Source organism: Aspergillus neoniger (genome assembly GCF_003184625.1).
Source record: "Aspergillus neoniger CBS 115656 unplaced genomic scaffold BO87scaffold_2, whole genome shotgun sequence".
In the NCBI taxonomy this organism is placed as follows: Eukaryota; Fungi; Ascomycota; class Eurotiomycetes; order Eurotiales; family Aspergillaceae; genus Aspergillus; species Aspergillus neoniger.
The window spans coordinates 106,021-130,380 of NW_020291130.1; the positions used below are offsets into that span (position 1 = coordinate 106,021).

The window sequence follows — 24,360 nt, forward strand, 5'->3', positions numbered from 1 at the left end:
CTAGTAAGTGCTATTGTAGAAGGTCGAGAACTGGGATATGGTACTACCAAGCCATATATATGTCTGTCATTTGTATAACGAAGAAGCAGAGTAGGAAAAGCAGATATCACAGTTTCATGTTCATTGAATGGTATCTAAGTTGGTTGTATGAGAGAAATCGAAACTCTCAAGCTAGCTACCTAAGCTAAGTAGGTAGAAAGGGCCGAGGGTCTCAAGCCCAGTCAGTCACGGAGACATAAGCAGTTGAAGGGAGCAGAAAACACACCGGCAATATGGAAATAAGAAGCATTGGAGAAAAGAAGAAACAAGAGGCAAAGAGAAAAAGAAAAGAAGAGAAAAACTCCATCCCATGTGCCAGTCCAGCCCATTTACCTATCCGTCCGTCCCATTTAGCCCATAGTATCGCGCCTGTTCCCTTTTCCGACTGATCACTCGGAGTTATTGTTATGTTCAAGACAAAAGACAATGATGCTTTTGTAGCTGATATCAAACACATGGAAACTGAACTGAGGACAGCCGGACACATTAAAAAACCTAGTATAGTCGACCTATTGAGTCAAGGACGCCAGTGAATATCGAATGAGAAGATAGAAGAACGCTGAAAACAAGGACGCTCGTCAAGAGATTGTTTTTTTCTGCGGTAGAATCCGTGACGGCAGAATCAAGAGGGAAGACTTTGCTTCCGATGGCTTCAAGGTTCTACTGGTAGTCTTGCATATAGGCGGACAAGATCATGCTCATGACGCAGTCGCTTTGTTGCCTCGTGTCTTCTTAAAAGCTGGGCCACCAGGGCTGCCAGCGGCTTCGGCATCTCGCTTCTTGGCTTTGGTCCCTGTTAGAGCAGGAGCTGTCTTTTTGCGGAGCCAACCATCGAACGGACTAACGCGCTTTTTCTTGGTTTCGGAGGCCGTGGGTGTCTCACTATGCTCGGGGCCATCCCGCTTGGATCGCGAACGCAGTGACCGCACCGTAGCCCCGGGTGACGCAGGAGTTGCAACGGAGGATTGCGGGGGAGGAGTGACTGGCCGTTGCTGCATCTCCACGTCAACCGCAGGATCTTCATCCTCCTCGACTTCATCGTGAAGCAGGTGATCTTCAATATCAGTGGCTGCCTCCTCATCGACATCGCTCGAGCGAGATTCTTGGGGAGTCTGCGACTTCGCGGTAGGGAAGAGCACACGAGGCTTGATTGACGAGCGAGTCAGTGGACGAACATTGTGGATAGATGAGTCGATGAGGTCCGGACGGGCGGCCAGCAGGCCCAAGTCATCATCGTCATCATCAAGGTCGCTCTCAGCGTCATCCGTGAACTTGCGGAACATTTTCTTGCCTCGGCTGCGGATATGTTAGTACACAAGACAAAAGTAGAGTAGGGAAACTTGTGGAAGTGAACTTACAAAACGTAAAGCATGCCATCCTCACGATTGAGCGAGTCGTCTATTTCCTTGTCGCGGCGGCTCTCTTTGCGTCTGGAGGCACGAGTAGTTGTATTGCTGACTGTGGGTTTGTTGTAGAACGGATTATCTTCGCTTTCGTCGACTTCCGGGATGCGATCGCGCGAGTCGGTGTAAATTTGAATCTCGGAGCCGCCCTGAGCGTTGTCTTCGCAGAAACTATCCAACGAGAAGCCTGTATGCTTCTTCGTCTTCTTTCTGGCGCTAGGGGGCGGAGGGAACAGCACTCGTGCGGTATTTCCAACATCCGCGACAGCCTTCTTGCGAGGCGTCTTGGCTGGAGTAGGAAGCATTCCTTCGGTCATAGTCGGTCGAAGTGATCGCGATTGATGCCGGAGAGAGGAAGGTTCTGCGCCGAAGGGATCCGAGTCATGTGTGCCGGAGGGGCCTCCAAGTGAATGTGTCGCAAACAAGCCGGTAGCTCGGGCCGACTTGAGCTTCCGGGGCGAGGTCTGAACTGAGCCAGGAGGAGACAGTGTGTCGGATTCATCCAAGTCGTACTTGTTCGCGGTGGTCTTCGAGCTCGGGAAGGTAGGCGGGGGAGTGGTACGGGACTCTCTGTCTCTGGCAGCACGTTGGCTCGCTAGCCTGGCTGAGTATCGCGTGGAGTATGGTTCATAATCATCGTATTTAGCCCCAAGTCGCGGAGTAGGCGGGATTCGTAGGGTGGAGGGCGGTGGTGGTGTCGTGGCCATTGTGAATAATGACGCCGAACACGGGCTAATACAGGTCCAGTGTGGCTGTGGACACGCTCAATAGCCCCAACTTCGAGTGCACAATAATACCCAGCTAAGCAGATAGATGCGAATCCAAAAGAATTGAGATATATAAGCGTGGTGGGTGATGGGAATCAGGCCGTGACAGGTTCAAGGGCGATAAAAAGGGAGGAAAACGCCAAAAGCCGACCGTGTAATCCAAGGCAACAGGGCGCGCAATATCGATGGGCGTGTCACTATCAAAGAGCAGACTCAAGGGAGCGAGACCAATGGAACGGTAGTAGCCGTAAACAAAGAAAGGAGGAGGAGAAGTAGTGGTAGTGGTAGTAGTGGTAAGAGTGGATGTGAATTGTGGATGTGAGGGAGAGAAGGTGGTAGTTAGTGGACTGGGGAAAGGGAGGGAAGAGAAGACGAGGTGAGGTTCAGAGAGTGGATGGGGATGGCTGGTGCCCGCGATCTGGAATGTTTGGCCCGCTTTGGTGGTGCTTCCTTGTCGCGTCCCAGCCACACCTTTTTTCCCCCTACACGCCTTCTTCCGCCTCGTTTAGTTAGGCTTTAACGACTAACTAACCAACCAATTGCTTGGGTATCGACTAGATAGACTAATTCCATAGTCGGGCTATTATACTCTCCCATCCCTAACGACTGGCTGAGACTGCCCCACGATAATTAGCTGTCGATCGGCATTCTTCCTTTCTTCATTGGTGGTTATTTCCCCTTCCCCTCCGCCAGCTGGTGCATTTCATTATTCAACTACTTCGATTTTGTATCCTCGTTTCCTTTCAAGATCAACCAAAACAATCATTGTTGTTTCCACAGCCACGCCTCCCCCCACCATAACCACCACCACCACCACCACCAACACCCATACTATCTATCACTCTTCCTAAACACAATGACGCACCGCAGCACCGCAGAGGAAATGGACAGGCTTCAGCTGTCGGATGATGACTCTGATGACCTTTGGGATTCCCCCTCCAAACGCGGAAATAAAATGCTACACCACAGAGCTGTAAAGGAAGAAAGCATGTCGCCAGAACCCACCATTACCCATGACGGAGGGGAAACTCTGTTTGACCGTCAGGAGGCGCGGGAGGCCGCATTGCGCAGTGAATTGGAGAGCGTCCGCAAGATCAACCAGGTCATTGAGGGGCTACTAGGAAGCTTGGATTGTGCTAAGGAGAACATGGGTGTAAGTTCAAGGCCAACTTACTGTCATTGACCTTCTACAATTTGCAATTGCTAACCGCCGATAACGATCTGTAGACTGTCTCGCGCACCATAGACTCTGCTTCTACCTTGCTCCAAACCTGGACGCGAATCCTCTCCCAGACCGAACACAACCAGCGGTTAATCCTCAATCCTAATTGGCAAGGCGCCGTCCAAGATGTGGCCGACATGGAAAACGAAGAAATCCTCCGGCAACAGGCAGCAGAGAGACGCGAACGGGAACTCCAGCAGCAAAGGGAAGCTGCTGCCCGGAAGGCTGAAGAAGACCAGCGCAAGAGAGCGCTGGCTGCGGGCACCCGCACTACGCGTGGGACGACCACTCGTGGACGGGTGGTGCGTAGCGGTCTGGGAAGGACACCAAGCACCTCGTACTCAGGAACAAGCTCCAGCACAACCAGGACTACCGCTTCTTCGACATCCAAGCCATCGACGACCTCCACGACGCGTAGACCGGTCAGTGGGATCGCGCGGGGCACAGGAATTGCGCGGGGGCGCGGCAGGGTGTAGAGGAGGCAGACATGAACAAAAACGATTTTCCATGTACAGTACTACGAGAGAGGAATGACAATGATGATATGATGATACCCAAGATGACATGCAGTTACGTGATGAGTGGTGGAGGTGGAAAGAATGTAACCAGCAGCAGCAGCAGCAGCAGCGGGGAAGTGAGGGCTGCCTGAGGCGACGAACTGCGGTACCGCGATAAAGCTACTTACTTGAAACTAGTAGCTCAAAGCGTGGGCTGATAAGCGCGTCTCCCGTCCATCCATCCCGTTTGTCTGTCCTTACTTTTCTCTCCTGGCTTTCGTTTTTTTCATCTTCCGCTTCATCGCCTGCTCAAGATGAACTTTGCGCCCTACCAGGACGAGTCCCCTGAGGTGGAACGCGCCTTTTCGCCGTCGCTGGCCGACGCGAATCGCATCAAGTCCCCCAATCTTCGATCGCCTCGCGGATCTCCTCCCGTCCCCGGACTGGCTTCACCGGGGCTCCCCTCCCCCAGTCAGTTCGCCGGTGCGGGTCATATAAACACCAGTGGACATGGGAACACAGGATTTGGCAATGATGTGGAGAGCGGTCGTTGGAATCTCGGGGCTTTCGACACCAGTCTTCCCATCCGCATGGATGTTGAAGCTATGCTGGCATATCTGCTTCTGCCTCCTGCCGGTGGTGTCTTCCTCCTGTTGGTAGAACACAAGAGCGACTATGTTCGGTACGATTCCATCTTTCCCATATCCCAGAGGCATCTCTTTGCCAGATTTGCTGACACGCCTTAAAGCTTCCACGCCTGGCAATCGAGCATGCTTTTCACCGTCATGTTTGTAAGTCATCGCTATCGACCGATTCGACCGTTGACACCTCTAACTTCATTCAGATACTCCACCTAATATTCTCCTGGTCAAGCTTCTTCTCATGGCTCTTGTTTATCTGTGATATTGCAATGATCGGTTTTCTCAGCATGCGGGCTTATCGAGATGGTGTGTTCTCACGATTGCGCAACGATAACACAAGCTGACCACACTTTAGTTGACACACTCGAACATTTCGAAGTCCCAATCTTTGGCCGACTGGCCAACTCCTTTGTTGACGATGAATGAACTCTATATAATAACTGCATGATATTGCTCTTCACATGATATGTGTCCCGAGGCTGCTCGCCTGATGCTTCTTAAGCCACCTTGCCTGGACAATCTTCCTGATCAAGGACTGGTGAGCCTTCCATTGTACAGTGTCAATTGAACATATTGCGGAACTTCTTATGTCTTTATAATCTGTTATTTGCTGGCCTGCTGTGCATGATGCTCTGCTATGTATTCCTGTCACTACCCATCATGCTGTCTTCACTTGAATTGTAATATCTCTTTATCACACCTTTCTAGCTGCTCCATACCGTGCTTCGTCAAATTCCGTCGTTGCCTGCCTGGCTGTGAAGTCTTAACAAAATTTTCATCTTGTAGTGATGCTGAAAACTTGATTCACAGCTTTCCGTGGAATAAACATCGACACAATGGCTCGGCGTGTGCCCCAATTCACCACACTTTGGCATATAGAAAGATTTCTTTCGGCGCCTGGCAAAGATGCCATAGCTCTCTACTCACCATCTTGCAGATCAACCAGCGAGAAGACAAGCCAAGATTTCCAGACTCATTTGCATGGCTTCAGATAATCAGCCAGTATCGAATCGAGAAAGCAGGAAACTCTTTTTTTAACCTCTTAACAATCGATGCCCTTTGATCCAGGGCCAATGAAATCCTCCAACCGCAAACTTCCACTCTACTACGCTTCTGCATGCACCAAATCCTTCTGAGACAGTCAAAGAATGTGCCACATCCAGCGGGTCTGCAACAGTTGCGGACATATTAACGACCACGTCTACCTCGTCTGCAACATCGCCAAAGCCGCAGCTGACACGAATGGAAATGGTGAACCATTCCAGCCCGGTCTCAAAAGTCTTACGCCCAAAAACATCTGGGATAAGATTTCCCAGGTTGGATTCCACGCGTCCACACAACCGTATTGCAAAGACGGTAGAATACGTTGCCTGACAACTCCAGGAGGTTTCAGATGTATGGTGGAGGGATGCGGCCGTGCAGACTAAACCGAAGACGTCAATGAGCTCTCTTGTCCTCCTACGCCCATCTTCCGTCACGATAGACAACCTTGAAATCGAAATCGACCTGCTATTGCTTGCCTTGCAGGCATATCTTCTCCCTCTTCACGTTCGTCAAAACTTCACACGCTGGCATGTGTTCCCTAATTCACTAGGGCTCGATTTCTTTCTCTTTTGTGATTGTACGATACATGTGCGCGAGCATCTCATTTTGTTCCAGTTGGTATTTGCTTTCTGAGCATTTCCTAGATATCATGCAGGTTCTATACCCTTTTGCTACTTTTATTTTACCAGTGGGCTGGCGGGCTGCCACCTGATGTGGCCTCCAATTAAGCTGTCATTTTTGGTAACCGGTTGCATTGTCTTGCTCGCTCGGCTCAGTTGGTCTCTCTTTGTGGGCTGTTTGGCCAAGCCTACCAACATTGGTTAGGTTTTTAGTTTCGAATGGTGACTCTCTTATCTGGGAACTATTACACGCATCCCCAACGAGATTAAGCTATAATGATTTGTCTAGTCATAGAATGTAGTACGTATACGCAAAAAATAATAGCGCCCATACGCCAAGTTATTATTCAAATATCTCAACGCAGCTAAATCAAAAAGAAAAGAAAAGAATTGAAGAGCTAGTCCGTATCTTCAACGAAAGACAATTCGAACGAAATCAAGCAAACAGGTATCGAAGATTCAGCACACAAGAAACACAATCAAGATCAACAAATGAGGTCCAGATAGGTGGCAACCAATTTTGACATGCTAGAGACTTGGGAGAGAGAAAACGCATAAAGAATGTGCCATGGAAGGGGAGGAATAGATACTACTAGACCCAAAGATTAGAAGATGTGGCAAAGAAGAGACAAATGAGCACAATTTGGTATCATGATCATGAACACGTGATTAAGTAGGACATGGTTGGGTCATAGATGGGGTGGTGGAATGAATGATTGGTTGTTGGTTCATGAGATAGGCATTGATCGTGTTTTGTCGTTTGTTTTTTGTTTAGGATTTTCCTTCTTTAGATGATTTGGAGGTAGTTGCTCGGGACTAATCCGGTTCGGCTGCGTGCGGTGGTGATTTCGGCTTCCCACCAGCCGTCGTCTTGGAGGCGGATTACTGACAAGACGTCGCCTTTGCTGAAGCCTAACTCTTCGGGGATGGCGGCGGTGTAGCTATACATTGCTCGTGCTGCAGGCAAGGTTAGTTGTTGCGATTGGGTAGGAGAGGAAGGGGTATTTACCAAAGTGAAGGATGGGTCGACCGTCGCGGCTGAATTGTCTGCTGGGATCGGCAACAGCGACTGTTCTGCTCCTGGACCGACTCCTCACGCTCGCAGCCTCGTCGTAGTATGACATGGGTCTACCACTGCCGCGTCGAGAGCCGTACCCGTCACGACTGCCAGCATACATGTCGGGTTGTCCGGAAAGCTGAAGCTCCATGCCTCCGGCGCTAGATGGCCGGGTTTGTTGTCTGAATTGCGGCTGTGGTGAGACGGCACGGGGCATTGTGTTCTGAGGCTGTCTGTATTGAGGCTGCGGGGACACGCCGCGCGGTGCCATGGTGGGAGACTGCCGGTATTGTGGCTGAGGAGACACGGCACGCGAAGATCCTCTTCGGGCATATTCTGCAGTTGGAGATGCATCCACGGGACGCTGGGATGGCGATGGGACGGTTGGCGATTGGTTGTACCGGCTTCTCATGCTGCTGCTGGAATGGTAAGTTGGACTAGGGCTAGCCGCTCTACTGTATTGCCCCATGCGGGTATCAACTCGAGGGCTGACATGAGGGCTCGCACTTCGTCCTGGACCGGGTGAACGAGCCCGTGTGGCCTCCTGGGACTGTCCACCGTGTCGGCTTGTCAAAGAAGGGGGCTTGCTCGAGCCACGAAGCATACTCTGGGCCTGGCCAGTGTATCTCTGAGTTGTTTTCTGCATCTGCGCTGACGTGAATGCGGGTTGCGGAGCGTCGAGGCGTTTCAGGGATGAATCGTTGTAAGCGGGGGGAGGTGTGCTCACAGCACCTGGGTTAGCAGCTACTGGTGGCACTGGAGTTGCAATTCCATGGTATCTGTCAGCAGATACACGAGTGGTTGATTGCTTCCCTGCTACTTTCAGATCTGCAAGAGCTCGGGCAATCGGATCGAGCTCCTCTTCACCAGTCTTGGCTGCTTTCGAAGGGGATCCTTTCTTATCCTTGTCAGGGGAGTCCACGTCGAAAACATTGTTTCCAACATTAAGCTGGAAATTTGCCCTTGGATCCACGGGCTCGGGGCTTCCAGATACTCGGTCGGGGTCGGGAACCGAAATTGGCTGTTGGGGTTGAGGAGCTTTAACGGGACTGGTGGACTTTGACGGTGATTCCCAAGTGCCGCGAGAAGGTGGTTGAGATGGGCCAGACTGGCGGTCTTTATCATGGCGACTCTTGCGTCGGAAGGGACTGTTGCTGAAGAACGCACTCCTCTTCTTTTGTACCTGTGTGTCTGCCCCTAGACCTGGAAGGGCTACACCATTCGTGGGTTTCGTGGGTGATTGTCTGGCACTTGGTGGCTCCTGACTCGACATCGATGTAGGGTTTGACACTTCGCTCTGGGAATCCCGACTGGACGGTCGGTAGGCGCTATTGGATCCCGAGCTGCGCTCTGAAGGCGGACCTGTCCTGCAAAACATGGTCATACCATCGGTTGGATAAGCGTTGTGTGGCACCTTTGCAATTTCGCCATGCTGGTTGGGGTCATAGTTCGGTGGAAGCTGACCACCACGTCGTAGATCCAAGGGAGCGGGTTGCTGCATCGGTTGCTGCATTTGCTGCGGCATTTGCTGAGGCATTGGCTGTGGCATACTAGGTTGCTGCACGGGTGGCTGCATTGGCGGCTGCATATGCATAGGCTGCTGCACTGGCGGATGCACCGGCTGCTGGATTGGCTGTTGCGGCTGTTGCTGCATAGGCTGCTGCACATGTTTTTGTACAGGCTGCTGCATTGGTTGCTGTGGTGCTTTTTGCGGAGTGACTGTAGCTTCCCTGCTCGAAGGAGTGGACGGGCCGTTTATCTTGGCTGCAATTTCAGCATCGGGATCAATTTGAGGCTCGTACGAAGAAGGCTGCGGTGATGAAGTGCGATATGCCGGATTTATCGTCCGTTGGAACTGGGCCACCGAGTACCCTTCTTCTTCAGATACTTCCGAGCTGGTATCGTTGATGTCGCCCCGGCAGAAGTTGATAAACTTGGGAGGGTCAGGAATGTCCTGACCGGTTCCTTTCTCTTTGATGAAGTATATAATGTCCTTTTCGACCTCGCAGTCCTCCAGGGAAAGTCGGATTTTCTCGCAGGACTATTGATCGTTAGCGGAAGCCCGGAAGTTGGGTTGATAGAACGTACCGCATCATCACTGACGCAGACAGTTGATGCAATATTCGCATACGTCCAGAGACTGCTCTTTGTAAAGTCAAGTCTCTCTTCCTCGAGATCTTGGAATTTCTGGAAGAACTCATCAGTATACAGACGTCCAGACTTAAGACAAGTTGCCGATCGCACGTACATCACAAGCTGCTTTCCACTCCTTGTTCCAGCGTGTAGTAGTCTCTTCGAGAATTTTAATAGCTGCTTCATACTCGCTACTGCTTGATGCCAGCTGTATTTGCGTCTTCTCCAATTTCGCTTTGTTCTTACGCTCTTCGTGGCCCATGACCATGTGCCCTTGGGCCAAATAACCCTTGATTCGCAGGCAATCTTGTTCATACCGATCTCTGGTCTGCTTTGTTCAGTACGGTCCTGTGCACTTTTCCATGGGCAGGGCAATCTACCTTGTTGACAGTCTGAGTCTGTTGGATTTTAGTCTTCAGAAGACGCTCAATACCGTTCTGTATAATCTTTCTTCGCTCCTTGGAACCACCGGCGAAAGCAATCAATGGCTCCTCTAGCTCTCTCTTCATCTGGCCCGCAATTGCTGCGTGGGCCTTGGCAATAGCCTCAGTCTCACCGCGGACGGTATCGAAGGACGACCGGAGGGAGCCTATCTCTGTTGATCCTAGTGGTTTGCGACATAGTGCTAGAAGCTTTCGCGCGTACTCATCCTCGATAGCAGCCCGTACTAATCATCATGTTAGAACACAAACGGGCCTCTTACTGAGCCCAGGATCGGCCGACGTACTGTTGTAGAATGTCTTTAACTCATCACACGATACTTTCGACGTGTGCATTCTATCCAACATTGGCCCAACACCCGCGTCTTCCTTGCCCCAAAAGTTGTTGGCAACTGTAGAAGTCGAAGTGTTAGCTGGACATGGAACTCGCTAATCGAATGTCGAGGTACTATACAGGACATGGCTACTGTTGGCCCATCTGCAACTGTGCCCGGCATTTTGGCAGATTATAGTCCGGTAAAAGTGTAGAGCTTCGGCCAGCCTTTGCTCATCTGGTTATCGGTATCTAGGGATATGGACAATTTGAAAGGTAACGCAGAGCGAGCTGTAAGAAATGTTGAACAACCCGAGAACCCCACGGCGACGGAAAACCAAACGAAGATGGCAACCTGGATGCCCCTGGAGAAGCAAGATAAAGAACCAGAATTTCAGAAAGAAAGAATGGAGAAAGCAGTACAGATGGAACTGGATCTGGTGGAGTTAGCCACAAGCTACGCTGTGGAATGGAGATGGCTGACGCTGTCATGTTTACACTGGCGTGTCTCTCGGGGCAACCGGCGGTAGAATCACGGGGCAGCGTCAGGCAGCCCAATGACCACCTCATCTTCCTCGAGGGCCCATCAAGGGATATCCGCCGGTGGCTATCATTCTCTCCCACTGAACGGAACCTGACCAATGGTATGGATTCTTGTTCCTGTGACGCCCTTCCCACATTTTATTTGCGCCCTTCCTTGGCTTGTAGGGTTTTAAAAACCCTGAGGTCGGTCATTATCCATCCATGGATGTGGCTGGTCCCGAGGTCTCACTGATGGCGCACGAAGAACGCAATTTACCCATACATTCATTCTCCTTTCAAAACCCCCTATTACCATCTATCCTGCGCTTGGTAAAATAGGATATATCTAGTGCTGTGGATCGTATACGTGGTTCTTCGATAAAGTGTTGAGAGAAGCTCCATTGGAATTACTCGCCATTATCTACACTAGGTCTGCTCGAGCGGAAATGTCGGTGACCATGTTGAGGGTGTCGGGCATCAATTATCGAGTAACTCTGGGGACAACCGTCAAAAGGGGATCCCGGTTCCCCCATTTTTGGACTTTTGAGAGAGAGCGTAGATAACTTTACCTTGATAAAACTACCCACTAACTGTAGATAACCCGATTGCAACCTTCAACCCAGGAACACCCGATGACTCAGCGGTTATCTAAGCCACCGCATTGGTCCCGTCATGCTCACGTGCCCGGGACCCCCCAGCCGCACTTGCCTAAACGTAGTGGTCATTATGCAGGAGAGACAAAGCTGGAGGTCGAGTCCGGTCGCTCGCCTACGCACTTTGCCCAAAACTATATTGCGCGTCCTTTCCACTGGTCGTTAATCTCAGCTTGAGAACCCCTAAATCGTGATTGCCGGTTTGAGAATTTCCATCTCTCTGCCGAATTTCACCACACTTTCCCCCTCAAACTTTGGTTTGATCGACCTCCCCTACCTACTCTCTTCAGTAAGTGGGAGGAGCAGGACGCAGCTCTCTTTCGCTGCCTAAGGCCACCTAGTGTGGGCTCCTCAGGCACCTCCCGACCCGCACGTCCACTCAACCTCGCTTTCTCTGCCCGTCATTCACACCCATCGGAACTTCCATCCTGTGCCACGAAGCAACATCCTCTTCATTGCCATCGGTCTCTGCTCTTCCGCTGCCAGAATCCGTCGCTCTGTTGCACGTCTCACGATTGTTCTCATCAATTTTGGCTTCGACTTTGCTTTTATTCTGTTGCAAATAATAAAAATTTGTCGCTCGCCTTCAGATCAAATGATCGCGTCTCCTAGATGACCTTCCCTCCCCCTCCTCCTTCCTCCCAATCGTCGATTGCTTCTGGCACCGATAAATCCTCTTCGACCAGGCCGGCAAGGTCACAGCAATCTCCTTGGGGTCCGTCCGTGTCCCAGTCTAGTGTTCGGCGTGGGTTGACTCCACTTGCGACCAACAACCTCTCCTCACTCGCCTCAGCTTCTCGGGGGCCACCTCAGTCCAACAGTCCTGGTCCGGGTGGTTCAACCGCGTCTCCTTTGACTTCCTCCTTTTCCGCCGTTCTGAGCTCTGCTAGGGGCCATCCTGTTGGTCGGAACGTACCCTCGCCAGCCTCCACGCCCTCACCGTTCGCCTCCTTTCAATCTGGCTCGCAACAGCACCAACAACCTGGGCAGTCTCTCTCCTCACCTAAATTCAGAGCTCACACCCCGTCTTCAGGGTCACATCTGGCTTCCGCAGCGGGTTCTGTCGCGGGTGGAGGAGGCTCCGGGGGAGGCGGAGGTGGGACGGGATCTTCCAGAGGCGCCACCTTCTCTCCGTTGTTGTCCGGTACAACTGTGAACTCACCTACGGGATTTCCCTCTGACAAGCCGGGATCGGCAGCTTCAGGCTCTGCTGCTCACGCGAGCCAGTCGTCGTTGACGAAGATATCCATCGCACAGGTCTTCCTGCTCCTAGATTCTATCACAGAGAAAGAGGGTAGAGAAAAGTGGGAGACCAAAGCTGCTCAAATTCATAAGGTAAGTACATCAGATCATAGCGTCGCAGACGTCAACCTCCTCTACTATTTGTTGTATCAGTACGATGCTGACTTGGTACCAGCTTGTTGAGTCGAACGGAATGGAGGTCTTTTCCAAATACTTTCGCCGCTTGCTTACGGGCAATGCCCCGCAGATTTTCCCCGGAGTCAACAAGTCCGTGGAAAATGCTGGCAATTATCCGCTCCTAGTTCAGGAGATGCAAAAAGTGTCTCAGGATATAGAACAGGCCCAGAAGATCGCAGAGACGGTAGATACATCCGAGGGAGATATCTTCCGCGATTTTGATCTCTCCACATTTTTGGATCACTTCAAACTTGATCCTCTTGTGAAAGTTTCTCTCGCGCTCGCATTCAAAACCGCTAACAAGTCGGACTTGCGTGCTAAAGGTGAGTCGTTAGCCCGAATATCAGACTGTGTTCTAAGTCAACTGACGAATGCTTTCCAACAGCTGATGCGATAATTTCCAATTCCATAACACCGTTCCTGCAAAGCCTGGCGACGCTATCTGATGTCAGCAAGGATTACAAGAATTCTTTCATTGGCATGACCATCGAGCGGTTCATACTGTATCCGCCTAGGAATTTCACAGATGAAGTGAAAGGGAAATTGGTGTATGCGGCGAACTTGCGCTATCAGAAGCTGGGCGTGGACATGCCATTTGAGGTTGCGTCTGCTCTTCAGATGTTTAATTTCATTAACCCCAGGTATACCCTTGTCCGCCAACTTCACTCAAGAGGACCGAAAGCAACCTCGAATGCCGACGCCGTCACTGAGACGATAAACTCAACCGGGTCCGAGTGCTGGGGCGAAGAGCATATTGCCAGTGCGCTGCTTTTCCTTGTGCTCTCTCAGCATTGGCGCGAGTTCTCTCTGGAGACTTTCCTCGGGGCTGTTCAGGCACACTATGGCGAGAAGCGAATCAATTGGTCTCTTATCTTCCGCAGCTTCGACCGTGAGGGCTTGAGGCTTGATACTCGACAATTCGCAAAGCTGTATGCGGTCCTGTTGGCTGCAGCTACGGATGACCCAACCCTGGATATTCAGAAGCTTTGGGGTGGTGATTGGGAACATCGTGATACACAGATGTCCTTCCTGACCGCTTTCATTGCTTCCAGGACAGATGTATCCCAAATTCCCAACCTACGTGCCACCTTTCCCTCTGACTTCTTCGCCGATGGTCCCGAGCTCGTTCGTTTGCAAGGCGAACGTGCTGCAAAGTCACCACTCCGGTCCTTGGACGCTATGAGAGCCATTTTCGATCTGGCATTGTTTTCCCAAGCATCTTGGGCCGCCGCGGAGAGCCAACTGATGATCAAGGCGGTTGTTCAGTACGATCTACCCGTCTTCTTGTGCTCAGCACTCTCCCTCCCTCAGCCTTGGACTAGTGTGCAGCAGAGCTTTGTCCTTCGAACTTTGATAGTTTTCATACTCAAACAAGAGGAAGGATATCATTTGGCACTGCATGGGGCCTGGCATCAAGATCGCCAGTGGGTAGCAGAGCAACTCTTCACAACTTTCACGCAGGACCCGACATCTACTGCTGCCATCTATGAACATGCTGTCGAGTTTGGTTGGCTCGACTATCTCCTGGGATATACGAATGGTCTCGCTATGGATCTTGCTTGCTACGCCCATCGTAAAGGGCCCTTGGATCTGGAACAATGGGTTCGTAATGCGGCACAGAAAGGCCCTATGGATATGGGAAGCCTACTATCCAAGTTCCTGAGGATTAAGGCAGAAGACGAGCTTCACGTCCAACGGAAGGAACAGTCGGCTCCCCAGATGGTTAGTCTTGCGGTTAAAACGGTGTTCACGTTGCTGTCAGTTCTCGAAGAATATGTCGGTGACCGCGAAAATCTTACTCCTGTCCAACGGATATGCATTCAGACTTATCCGCGACTCATCAACTACGGAGAAGGTTTCGATGACATAATTGACGCCAACGGAGAGAACGGGAATTCGTTGCCCGAGGCAGTTGATAAGCAGATGCAAGAGCTTTTCGGCAAGATGTATCACGAGGAGCTCTCACTCAGGGAAATCCTTGAGCTGATGAGAAGATACAAATCCTCCCGTGAACCAGCCGAGCAGGACCTATTTGCTTGTATGGTGCATGGCCTTATTGACGAATACCATTGCTACCATGAATATCCCCTGGAGGCACTTACCAAAACAGCTGTGATGTTTGGTGGCATCATCAACTTCCGGCTAGTGGACGGCATTACCTTGAAGGTCGGCTTGGGCATGATTCTGGAGGCAGTGCGTGATCATGAAATGCATGATCCTATGTACAAGTTCGGTGTCGAGGCGATTGAGCAGTTGATCAACCGTCTTCCTGAATGGGCTGGCTTCTGCCACCTGCTCCTCCAAATCCCAACCCTGCAGGGCACTACGATCTACCAGAAAGCCGAGGAAGTTCTGCGTGAGCAAGGGAGTCAAGTTAGGGATGAGCCTGGAAGAGCGGACAGTATTCCGGGTGCTGCTGTGAATGGGAACGTTGACGAGAACGCGACCGCGGATGGATCGACTCGTAAATTTGTTTCCGTTCATGTTGATCCGCTTCTCAGACCTGAGGTCTATCGTGATCCTGATGAAGATGTCCAAGACAAGATTCTCTTCGTGTTGAACAATGTGTCTGAACAAAACATTGATGAGAAGCTGCGTGATCTCACGGATGTTCTTCGTGACCAACACCATCAATGGTTCGCGTCTTACCTCGTGGAGGAACGTGCGAAATTGCAGCCGAATTTCCAGCAGCTCTACCTTGACCTGCTGGACCGTATCAATGACAAGTTGTTATGGGCGGAAGTTCTAAGGGAAACCTATGTCAGTGTATCCAAGCTTCTGAACTCCGAAGCTACAATCAACTCATCCACCGATCGCGGTCATCTCAAGAACCTCGGTGCATGGCTTGGGTCTTTGACCATAGCCAAGGACAAGCCCATCAAACATAAGAATGTCTACTTCAAGGGACTTCTCTTGGAGGGATTTGATAGCCAGCGCCTGACTATCGTGATTCCTTTCACATGCAAGGTGCTCGTCCAAGCCACCAAGTCCACGGTGTTCAACCCTCCCAATCCTTGGCTGATGGACATCCTTGCATTGCTCATGGAACTGTATCATTTCGCTGAACTCAAGTTGAACTTGAAGTTCGAAATTGAAGTCCTGTGCAAGGACCTCGACCTCGATCACAAGACCATTGAGCCCTCTGTCATCATCCGTGACCGCTCTGCTCACATCGAAGACGCGCTGTCTACGGCCAATATTCCAGATGGTCTGGAGGCGTTCGAGGACATGACTCTCACAAGCATCAATCAAGGAATCCGCCACGAGCGATTGTCACCCGCTGCCATTATGTCGACTCTCCCGAGCTTGGACAAGATCCTTGTACTCCCGTCGTCTGCCAGCAGCATGGTGGACCCGAATGTCCTTCGGCAGATAGTGCACAGCGCGGTCGAGCGTGCCATCGCGGAAATTATCACTCCCGTTGTGGAACGCTCAGTTACCATCGCATCTATCTCCACCGTCCAACTGGTGTCGAAGGACTTCGCAATGGAGCCTGATGAGGAAAGAGTGCGTCATGCGGCTGGCATAATGGTTAGGCAACTGGCTGGTAGCCTGGCTCTTGTGACCTGTAAGGAACCGCTCAAGGTGAGCATGACCAATTACATTCGCATGATCCAGCAAGAGTATTCCGATCAGCCAATGCCTGAGGGGTTGATTCTCATGTGTGTCAACGATAATCTCGATGCTGCTTGCGGTATCGTTGAGAAGGCCGCAGAGGAGAAGTCTCTTCCTGAGATCGAGAAGGTCATCGAACCCCAGTTGGAAGCTCGTCGGCGTCACAGGGCGGCCCGGCCCAATGAGCCTTTCATTGACCCATCAATGAATCGCTGGGGCCTTTTCATCCCCGAGCCTTACCGACAGGCTGCAGGAGGTTTGAATAAAGAGCAACTGGCAATTTATGAGGAATTTGCCCGTCAAGCCCGTGGCCCGGCAGCGGCCCACGTTCAGAATGTTTCCACCGATTCTGGTCGACAGCTTCCAGATGTTCTTCAGGAACCATATTCGCCTATTCCCAATCTCTCTACTCCTGCAGAACAGCCAGCTGTACCCCATAGGACACCACAAGCCCAGCAAGATGCTCGGTTACAGCCGACTGGTCTTGTCGGCGCACAGTCTCAGCTCAATGGCTTCCTTGAAGCACAAAGCCCGCGTGAGAAGGTCGAAAGCATAGTTTCCGAGTTACAGCAGGCAGCTCGGAACGCTCCTGAAGAGCGCATTCGGGACCTTGGCAGGGAGAGTGCTGTCCTCCAAGAGTACAACCAAGCACTCCGCACTATCCTTGCCTCTCCCAACGGTGAAGAACTCGCTCGTCTTACTGGCCTCAGAATCTGTACGACTCTGTATTCGCAGACACCCGGGACCTTAGAGATCGAAGTCCTCGCACACTTGCTTGCGAAACTGTGCGATATGTCCACTCTTGTGGCCCGCTACACCTGGGCCCTACTTTCTGAGGTTGATGACGAGCACATGTTCAACGTGCCAGTTACGGTTGCACTCATCGACGTCGGACTACTGGATATTCGTCGAGTTGACATGATCTTGACACGTCTTATTCTTCAAAAGAACACTGCTGCCCTGGATGTCCTCTCCAACCTCATGGACCGCGTTCTCTTCAGCGAGGAACCCTCTGCTCTAAGATCTGACTTCTCGGGCAGTCTTGAAGCCATGAGCCAATGGCTTGCGGAAGAGTCGGACGTTACTGTGGCCAACGACATCATTCGCAAGCTGCGTGAATCCGGCATTCCCGAAGTCGTCAACCCCCTACTCAGTGACAAGGCCAGGTCCAAGCGTGACCAGATGGAGTATATCTTCAGCGAGTGGATTGGTATCTACAAGGCTCCCGGTGCCATTGATCGCACCTACTATTCGTTCCTTAAGGATCTGCATCAGCGACAGGTCATGGACAACCAAGAAGACTCAGCACTCTTCTTCCGCCTTAGCATCGACATCTCGGTTGCAATGTTCGATCACGAGTCGCAGAACCCTAGTGGAAGTCTCGATGAAGCTTTCCTCTACATCGATGCCCTTGGCAAGCTGGTTGTCTTACTTGTCAAGTTCCAAGGCGAGTCTACAGGAGCTGCCAAGACAAGCAAGGCAGCCTTCTTCAATTCTACCCTCTCACTGCTCGTGCTTGTCCTGAACCACCACCATGTCATGAGAGGCGAGGCCTTCAATCAGCGTGTCTTCTTTAGGTTATTCTCCAGCATTCTCTGTGAATATTCCATGAACGGGCTTCAGCAAAGCGATCAGCATCAGGACATGATGTTCGCCTTTGCTAACAAGTTTTTGTCTCTTCAGCCCAAGTACTGCCCAGGATTCGTTTACGGGTGGCTGTCGTTGGTCTCTCACAGATTCTTTATGTCCGGTATGCTGAACATGCCGGAGCGGGCGGGCTGGGGACCGTACTGCGAAATTATGCAGGCGCTGCTCTCTTACATTGGCGAGCAGCTCAAGCCGACCAGCATCTCATACGTTGCTAAGGACTTGTACAAGGGTGTTCTTCGCATCTTGCTGATCTTGCATCACGATTTCCCTGAGTTCGTGGCAGAGAATCACTTCCAGTTCTGTAACGTCATCCCTGCTCATTGCGCTCAGCTTCGGAACCTGGTCCTGAGTGCTTATCCGTCGTCCTTCCACAAACTCCCGGACCCGTTCAGGGAGGGGTTGAAGGTTGAGCGTCTGGAAGAAATGCGGGAAGCCCCCAGAATCGCCGGTGATACTGCTGGTCCGCTGGAACAGGCCAACATCAAGAGTGCTGTCGACAGTGCACTCCAGAGCACCAATGCATCTGACTCGGTCATTCAGCAGATCTCCGATGCCGTGTACAATCCTCCCACCAAGGAAACCGGCCCCTACTATACGCCGATTAACGTCAACGTGGTCCTTTTGAACGCGCTTGTACTTTACATTGGTCAGAGCGCCGTGTCTGCGAATGCGACCAAGGGCAACATTCGCGCGGCCTTTGACAATTCCCCTCACTCGGCGCTTCTCGAGAAGCTAGCAAAGGCCTTCCGGCCTGAGGCGCGGTACTATCTCCTGAGCGGCATGGCCAATCAGCTCCGCTACCCCAACAGCCATACCTACTTCTTTAGCTTCGCCATTCTCCGCCTGTTCGGCACCGACTACTCGGAGCAGGACGATTCTGACATTCGTCAGCAAATCATCCGGGTGCTTCTCGAGAGGCTTATTGTCCACCGCCCTCACCCATGGGGTCTCATCATTACCCTGCAGGAGCTGCTTCAGAACCGGAGCTACACCTTCTTCCGTCTTCCGTTTATTCAGGCTGCGCCTGAGGTAAGCTGACCATTGTTTGATCGATTTATTAGTTCGTTTCACTGACGTGACATTCCCCACTAGATCGGCCGTCTGTTCGATGCTCTCCTGCAGCACATCCAGCAACAGAGCCCGCGGGCCATGGCTTGAGTGATCGCCAACCTATACTCTCTCCTCTATCTTCTTCCACTATATTAATACGAAGTATTTGATCATGTTTCCATGCCTTGCATTCAGCCGCGATGACCGACTCTGATGGTGTTCTATCGATGCCGCTCATGACAATGCAGCGCAAAAACACGGGTCTTTGCCGGGGTGTATGATCTGAAGGGTTTCTACGTTTGCTTTGCTTTCTGTTGGCATGCTGTATTGTTCTATGTTTCTATTCTCATTGTTTCGGTTGGGTTTCTGGGCGGGGTATGCATATTAGGACGTGTTAGCATGGTCCATCGCTACATGGTGCTTATATCTTGTTCCTTTTTGCTCGTGTCTCTTACGCTTCATGTTGGTGTTTTTTCTTATCCATTCCATCTACCACATCGGTAGTCTGTAACGATAAGTTTATCCTAAAAAAGATGAGTCCATGAGTATCGGTGCATACGAATTCGTAGAAAACAGATCTCAGTAGAGAGATGGTCTAGATGGTGAGAGAGCATATTGTTTGTGGAGCAGTTCAGTCCCTTACTTAGATTGGTGATCGGCGTCGGGGAGATTCTCCGCGCCGTGCTGCTCGGTGACGTCGACGCGATCCTCGTACCTTCTTCGGAACAAAACAATTGTTGCGGCGGTTCTCCTGTCGCCGCACCTCCCAAATCCCTAACTTTACAGATCGATTAAGGAACCATGAATCCTGACGGTGGAGCAGACCCTCATCGGGGCGTCGTGTCAGAAGTGATGGTACCAATTCCTCTTCTCTTCTCCCATCCATCATGGCAGACCAGGAACTAACGACTTTCGCAAACACGCAGCACACAGTGACAGAATACCTCCGACCACTTGTATCGAAACGAGCCCAAAAGATATATCTAGGGGCCTTTCTATTCTTCTGTACAGCTATAGCCATGATCGTCACTTCGACGGTCGCGTATGGGGTCTTCTACTACAGGTTCATCCCGCAGGCGGGCCTTGAACGGATTGTTCACTTGCAGTTTGGGTGAGTTGAAAGTCTATACTACGAGCAGGCATTGAACTATTGATACCTTTCCTTGGCCAATGTCTATGATTTATGACTGACTCTTTCTGTTACCGAATACTAGCGAAGGACCTCCCTGGGGAATCGCAAGCCTGGGATCAGACCTGGTTTCATCCCTGCCGTACGATGTCCAGGTGGAACTCGAATTACCACGAACACCCTCCAATCTCGCCGCGGGAAATTTCATGCTAGATTTGGCCCTCCTTTCCCGTCCGTTCACGTCTGCTCCGCAGGATACGAACACTTCGATTACGACTCTGTCCCACTCGCGCCGCCCTGCTATTCTTACCTATGCTTCGCCGTTGGTGGACACCGCTAGTAAGATCTCGTTCATGCCGTTTTATGTGCTGGGATGGCACCACGAAGCGGAGAAGCTGCAAGTGCCGATGATGGAACGAGTGCAGTTCGCTCGTGGTTCGCGCAACATACCGGGAAGCTTGCGCTTGGAGCTGCACAGCTCCGAGATAATGCAAGTATACAAAGCGAAGGTCATGTTCCGGGCGCGGTTTACGGGCTTGCGGTATGTCCTTGGTACCCCTTATACTCTCGTTTTCTTGATGATGCTGATAGGAAGGTTAGCTGGGCAATGTATAACTGGAGGCTCACTTCATTTGTTGTCTTCGGGTTCCTGTTCTGGAGCATCAGCATGGCTTCTGCAGGGCTCGCATGGCTGGTTCTAGCATCGCTTCTTAGCAGTCGGGATGACACATCCGGTCCTATTGTTAAGGAGGAGGATCGCAGCGCTACACCCCTCATCAAGAAAGAAGAGGAGGAAATTGACGAGCCGCTTTCCGATGTACCGATTGCGGAATCCTCCAAGGCAGCGGGGAAAAGGAGGGCAATAGAGCCTGAGGATGCCGTGAAGGAAGAGGACGAGGAAAATAATGGGGAAAGTGCAGATGAAATTGCCCTAAACAAAATATTGTTTGAAGGGGACGAAGAAGATGGCCGAGGCGAAGAACCTCTGGAGGCTTCTGGCTCAGGCACAGCCAGGGAGAGTGCTCACGCCCGAGGAGTGCAAAGACGGCGAAGCCATATAATTCAAGAGTAACAGAGATAGGCCTTGTAGCTATTCCTTTCGAGATACCCAATATGATACAGTTGTGTACTGGTTTGAATGTTGATAAGTACTGGACTGCAGATGAAGCGAGGAATATAGTTAAGGCAAAGTAGTTATCGATAACGGGTGGAGAAGGAAGAGATGGAAAGGCGGGGGAATATCGCTGCCGCCCAACTCTGCCTTTGCCTGCCCCTCCACCCTCTCTTCCTTCTCTCCTCAGCCCCTGTCTCTCTCGCTCCAGACTCCTCACGCCCATACAATGCATATCTTAGTAAGTGGCCTATCTTATTCTCGAAGACCTCTTCTGGAGCAAGACCAGATTTATTTCCTCCCAATCCCCCTCTGAACTCATGCTGATCACCATCCTCCGCCTATAGGTTGTCAACGACGACGGCCCGCCGTCCAACCAGTCCTCGCCGTACATCCATTCCTTCGTCCAATCGTTGCAGTCTGCCGGGCACATTGTATCTGTCGTTCTCCCCCACCAGCAGCGATCATGGATCGGTAAAGCCCACTTGATTGGGGCCGCCGTGAAGCCAACCTACTTCCGTCCCGGTACTCTGCACAAAGACGATGGGACCACACACGAATTCCCTCATGGCATGAATGAGGGCGATGATGACAGTTACGATGGAGATGAATGGATTCTTGTGGACTCCACACCGGCCAGTTGTGTTCAGATTGGCCTGTACCACTACTTCCAAGACCGTGGCCCGATTGACCTCGTGGTGTCCGGTCCGAACTACGGCCGGAATTCAACTGCTCTCTTCGCCCTGTCCAGTGGAACCATTGGCGGTGCTATGGAGGCAGCAGTCTGCGGAAAGCCCGCGATCGCACTGTCGTACGCCTTTAGCTCCAGGGACCATGATCCCGTTGTCATCGCGGAGGCATCGCGTCATGCCGTTCGGTTAATCGAGTACCTCCGCAAGAATTGGGCCGATGGTGTGGATCTATATACTGTCAATGTCCCGCTGGAGCCTGGTGTGAGCCAGAACAAGGTGCTGTACACCAACATGCTTGATAACCGCTGGTCATCGGGCAGCTGTTTCCGCGCGGTCGATGCCTCGGCCTCGGCCTCGGCCAACTCGCCTGAGAAGCAGGAGCACGACGTGCGACACCAGACTGTGCCCGCGGGAGAGAAGGCGCCATCAGCCGTGGATGGAACGAGCCCATTGAAGAGATCTCGCATCCAACACAAACACTTCGAGTGGGCGCCAAACTTCTCGGATGTGTACAGAAGTGTGGAGGAGGGTGCTCCAGGGAACGACGGCTGGGCTGTCAAGGAGGGCATGACCAGGTTTGTACAGACCCTATCAATTTGCTGGCCAATCCGCTAATACGTCACAGTGTTACGCCGCTTCGAGCCAATTTCATGCATACCCCTGGAATTCAAGGAGAGATTACGCTGTGAGTGGAATGATGCTGAGTCGCGGCGTGGTTGCATATAACATAGAATTTGCGCGTCTGTCAGATATACAAGCTAGTTTATGCATCTCGCGCTCTGCTCCCCTTTGACTGATACTTTTGCTACCACTTTATCTTGGTCTGTCTGTTATGGCTGGTATTCTGATAGATTCCATCTCATGTAGACCGGATAATAACACTGAGCCTACCTTCTATTCTCTCGTCGACAGCGACGACTCCTATGTTCAGAGTCTGATGGAGCGGGCGCTCCAGCGTCGTCTTGGAAATGGTCAATGTCGCGCCATTTCATCTCTCGCTGACCTTCCCTCTCGCACTACACCTATCTTCCAGTACCGCGAATACGAACGGCTAGACTTCGAGCATGTCATGATGCACACCTCCACCTCTCTCGCCAACGCCTACATCATCCGCAAAGCCCTCATCCGCAAACACTACCTGTCCAACACCGTCATCAACTGGGTGACCAAACACCCAGACAGCGTCCTAGCCAAGCACTTCAAGCCGGGCTTCGATTTCGAGCTCGACTACGCCGAATTCCTCGACGACGCCCTTCTCGAGGCCTACGAGCTGCGCGACAGCCTCGCCAAGAACGAAACCCTCCCCGACGAAGAAAAAGAATGGTGGATTCTCAAACCCGGCATGAGCGACCGCGGCCAAGGCATTCGCCTCTTCAACAGCGAAGACGGGCTGCGCGAGATCTTCGAAGAATGGGAAGTGCCCGACTCCGACGATGAAAGCGGCTCCGAGCGTCCAGAGCCCGAAGACAACGAAGAAGAAGACGAAGACGACAACCACGGCGTCGTAACCTCCCAACTCCGCCACTTCATCGCCCAACCCTACATCGACCCCCCACTCCTCATCCCCTCCTCCCACAACCGCAAATTCCACATCCGCACCTACGTCCTCGCCGTCGGCTCCCTCAAAATCTATGTCTTCAAGGAAATGCTCGCCCTCTTCGCCGCAAAGCCCTACTGTCCTCCCTTCGAAGACGAAGACGAAGTCACCGACCTCGCCCGCCATCTCACCAACACCTGTTTCCAGGAAAACGGCCGTGCTAACCCCGACAGCGTCCGTCGCTTCTGGAACCTAGAAGACTACGTCCCCGGTCTCAGCGATACATGGAAACAGAACGTCTTTGATCAGATTTGCGCCGTGAGTGGCGAGATCTTCGAGGCTGCGGCGAGGGGCATGATGGTGCATTTCCAGACTCTGCCAAATGCGTTTGAACTCTTCGGTGTGGACTTTTTGGTCGATAAGAAGGGCAATGCTTGGTTGTTGGAGTTGAACGCCTATCCGGATTTCGCTCAGACTGGTGAGGATCTGAAGGAGTTGGTTGTGGGCAAGTTGTTTGAGGAGACGGTCGATGTAGCTGTCAAGCCGTTCTTTGGGTTGCAGGAGGATGGGGATGTGAGTAAGGGGACGGAGATGTTGAAGTTGGTTAGGGATGTGGATTTGGGGAGGAAGGCTTGATCTATTTGCCTTCTTTGTTCTTTGTTCAGTTGATTCTGGTTATGTTGCTATATGGCGTTTTTACTAATATGGTTATCTTTTTACTTATATATAAAAGGGGTGCTGGATTACTGGGAATGGTTGGTAGATAGAGGTAGAGGACTAGAAAAAGGTTTGGATTTTTTTTAAAT

General features: G+C 51.6%; 8 protein-coding genes across 8 annotated transcripts; 5 read left to right on the forward strand and 3 right to left on the reverse strand.

The window, feature by feature from the left end:
* Positions 1–71: 71 nt before the first annotated feature.
* Positions 72–631, reverse strand: BO87DRAFT_75123 (uncharacterized protein). Its single transcript, XM_025629534.1, has one exon. The coding sequence runs from the start codon at positions 524–526 to the stop codon at positions 212–214; it is 315 nt and encodes a 104-aa protein (XP_025484463.1). The 5' UTR covers positions 527–631; the 3' UTR covers positions 72–211.
* A 106-nt stretch (positions 632–737) lies between these two features.
* Positions 738–2,149, reverse strand: BO87DRAFT_298115 (uncharacterized protein; the record flags this gene model as incomplete). Its single annotated transcript, XM_025619046.1, has 2 exons — positions 738–1,335; positions 1,398–2,149. The coding sequence occupies 2 exons, from the start codon at positions 2,147–2,149 to the stop codon at positions 738–740; spliced, it is 1,350 nt and encodes a 449-aa protein (XP_025484464.1).
* Positions 2,150–2,729: 580 nt separating this feature from the next.
* On the forward strand, positions 2,730–4,120 carry BO87DRAFT_348615 (DASH complex subunit DUO1; the record flags this gene model as incomplete). The annotated part of the gene is made up of 4 exons (XM_025620976.1): positions 2,730–3,362; positions 3,437–3,733; positions 3,850–4,021; positions 4,071–4,120. Exons 1-4 carry the CDS (start codon positions 3,066–3,068, stop codon positions 4,118–4,120), a joined length of 816 nt encoding a protein of 271 aa, XP_025484465.1. The 5' UTR covers positions 2,730–3,065.
* A 122-nt stretch (positions 4,121–4,242) lies between these two features.
* On the forward strand, positions 4,243–4,995 carry BO87DRAFT_298088 (uncharacterized protein; the record flags this gene model as incomplete). Its single annotated transcript, XM_025619043.1, has 4 exons — positions 4,243–4,610; positions 4,677–4,719; positions 4,773–4,875; positions 4,925–4,995. The coding sequence occupies 4 exons, from the start codon at positions 4,243–4,245 to the stop codon at positions 4,993–4,995; spliced, it is 585 nt and encodes a 194-aa protein (XP_025484466.1).
* Positions 4,996–6,556: 1,561 nt separating this feature from the next.
* BO87DRAFT_348621 (formin-binding protein HOF1) lies at positions 6,557–10,572 on the reverse strand. The gene is made up of 7 exons (XM_025620977.1): positions 10,318–10,572; positions 10,151–10,255; positions 9,804–10,090; positions 9,539–9,751; positions 9,379–9,477; positions 7,243–9,331; positions 6,557–7,190 (listed from the first exon to the last, which is right to left on the reverse strand). Exons 1-7 carry the CDS (start codon positions 10,358–10,360, stop codon positions 7,021–7,023), a joined length of 3,006 nt encoding a protein of 1,001 aa, XP_025484467.1. The 5' UTR covers positions 10,361–10,572; the 3' UTR covers positions 6,557–7,020.
* Positions 10,573–11,963: 1,391 nt separating this feature from the next.
* Positions 11,964–19,073, forward strand: BO87DRAFT_421167 (CCR4-NOT core subunit CDC39; the record flags this gene model as incomplete). Its single annotated transcript, XM_025627043.1, has 3 exons — positions 11,964–12,686; positions 12,769–13,093; positions 13,156–19,073. 3 exons carry the CDS (start codon positions 11,964–11,966, stop codon positions 19,071–19,073), a joined length of 6,966 nt encoding a protein of 2,321 aa, XP_025484468.1.
* A 755-nt stretch (positions 19,074–19,828) lies between these two features.
* BO87DRAFT_348626 (seipin) lies at positions 19,829–21,318 on the forward strand. Its single transcript, XM_025620978.1, has 4 exons — positions 19,829–19,940; positions 20,012–20,196; positions 20,300–20,755; positions 20,815–21,318. Exons 1-4 carry the CDS (start codon positions 19,887–19,889, stop codon positions 21,284–21,286), a joined length of 1,167 nt encoding a protein of 388 aa, XP_025484469.1. The 5' UTR covers positions 19,829–19,886; the 3' UTR covers positions 21,287–21,318.
* Positions 21,319–21,503: 185 nt separating this feature from the next.
* BO87DRAFT_372212 (putative acid phosphatase) lies at positions 21,504–24,354 on the forward strand. Its single transcript, XM_025622231.1, has 4 exons — positions 21,504–21,566; positions 21,673–22,592; positions 22,643–22,702; positions 22,885–24,354. The coding sequence occupies exons 1-4, from the start codon at positions 21,555–21,557 to the stop codon at positions 24,188–24,190; spliced, it is 2,298 nt and encodes a 765-aa protein (XP_025484470.1). The 5' UTR covers positions 21,504–21,554; the 3' UTR covers positions 24,191–24,354.
* Positions 24,355–24,360: the final 6 nt, after the last annotated feature.

What these genes read in the sequence shown, in the direction of transcription:
- BO87DRAFT_348621 (XM_025620977.1), bottom strand. Translation starts at nt 10,360, where the DNA reads ATGCCGGGCACAGTTGCAGATGGGCCAACAGTAGCCATGTCCT. An exon ending in GCCAACAGTAGCCATGTCCT is followed by an intron (nt 10,256 to 10,317) that starts GTATAGTACCTC and finishes CGACTTCTACAG; the next exon opens with TTGCCAACAACTTTTGGGGC. An exon ending in AGTGGAAAGCAGCTTGTGAT is followed by an intron (nt 9,478 to 9,538) that starts GTACGTGCGATC and finishes GAGTTCTTCCAG; the next exon opens with AAATTCCAAGATCTCGAGGA.
- BO87DRAFT_348626 (XM_025620978.1), top strand. Translation starts at nt 19,887, where the DNA reads ATGAATCCTGACGGTGGAGCAGACCCTCATCGGGGCGTCGTGTCAGAA. An exon ending in ATTGTTCACTTGCAGTTTGG is followed by an intron (nt 20,197 to 20,299) that starts GTGAGTTGAAAG and finishes ACCGAATACTAG; the next exon opens with CGAAGGACCTCCCTGGGGAA. An exon ending in GCGCGGTTTACGGGCTTGCG is followed by an intron (nt 20,756 to 20,814) that starts GTATGTCCTTGG and finishes TAGGAAGGTTAG; the next exon opens with CTGGGCAATGTATAACTGGA.
- BO87DRAFT_75123 (XM_025629534.1), bottom strand. Translation starts at nt 526, where the DNA reads ATGTGTCCGGCTGTCCTCAGTTCAGTTTCCATGTGTTTGATATCAGCT.
- BO87DRAFT_372212 (XM_025622231.1), top strand. An exon ending in GTCAAGGAGGGCATGACCAG is followed by an intron (nt 22,593 to 22,642) that starts GTTTGTACAGAC and finishes AATACGTCACAG; the next exon opens with TGTTACGCCGCTTCGAGCCA. An exon ending in ATTCAAGGAGAGATTACGCT is followed by an intron (nt 22,703 to 22,884) that starts GTGAGTGGAATG and finishes CATCTCATGTAG; the next exon opens with ACCGGATAATAACACTGAGC.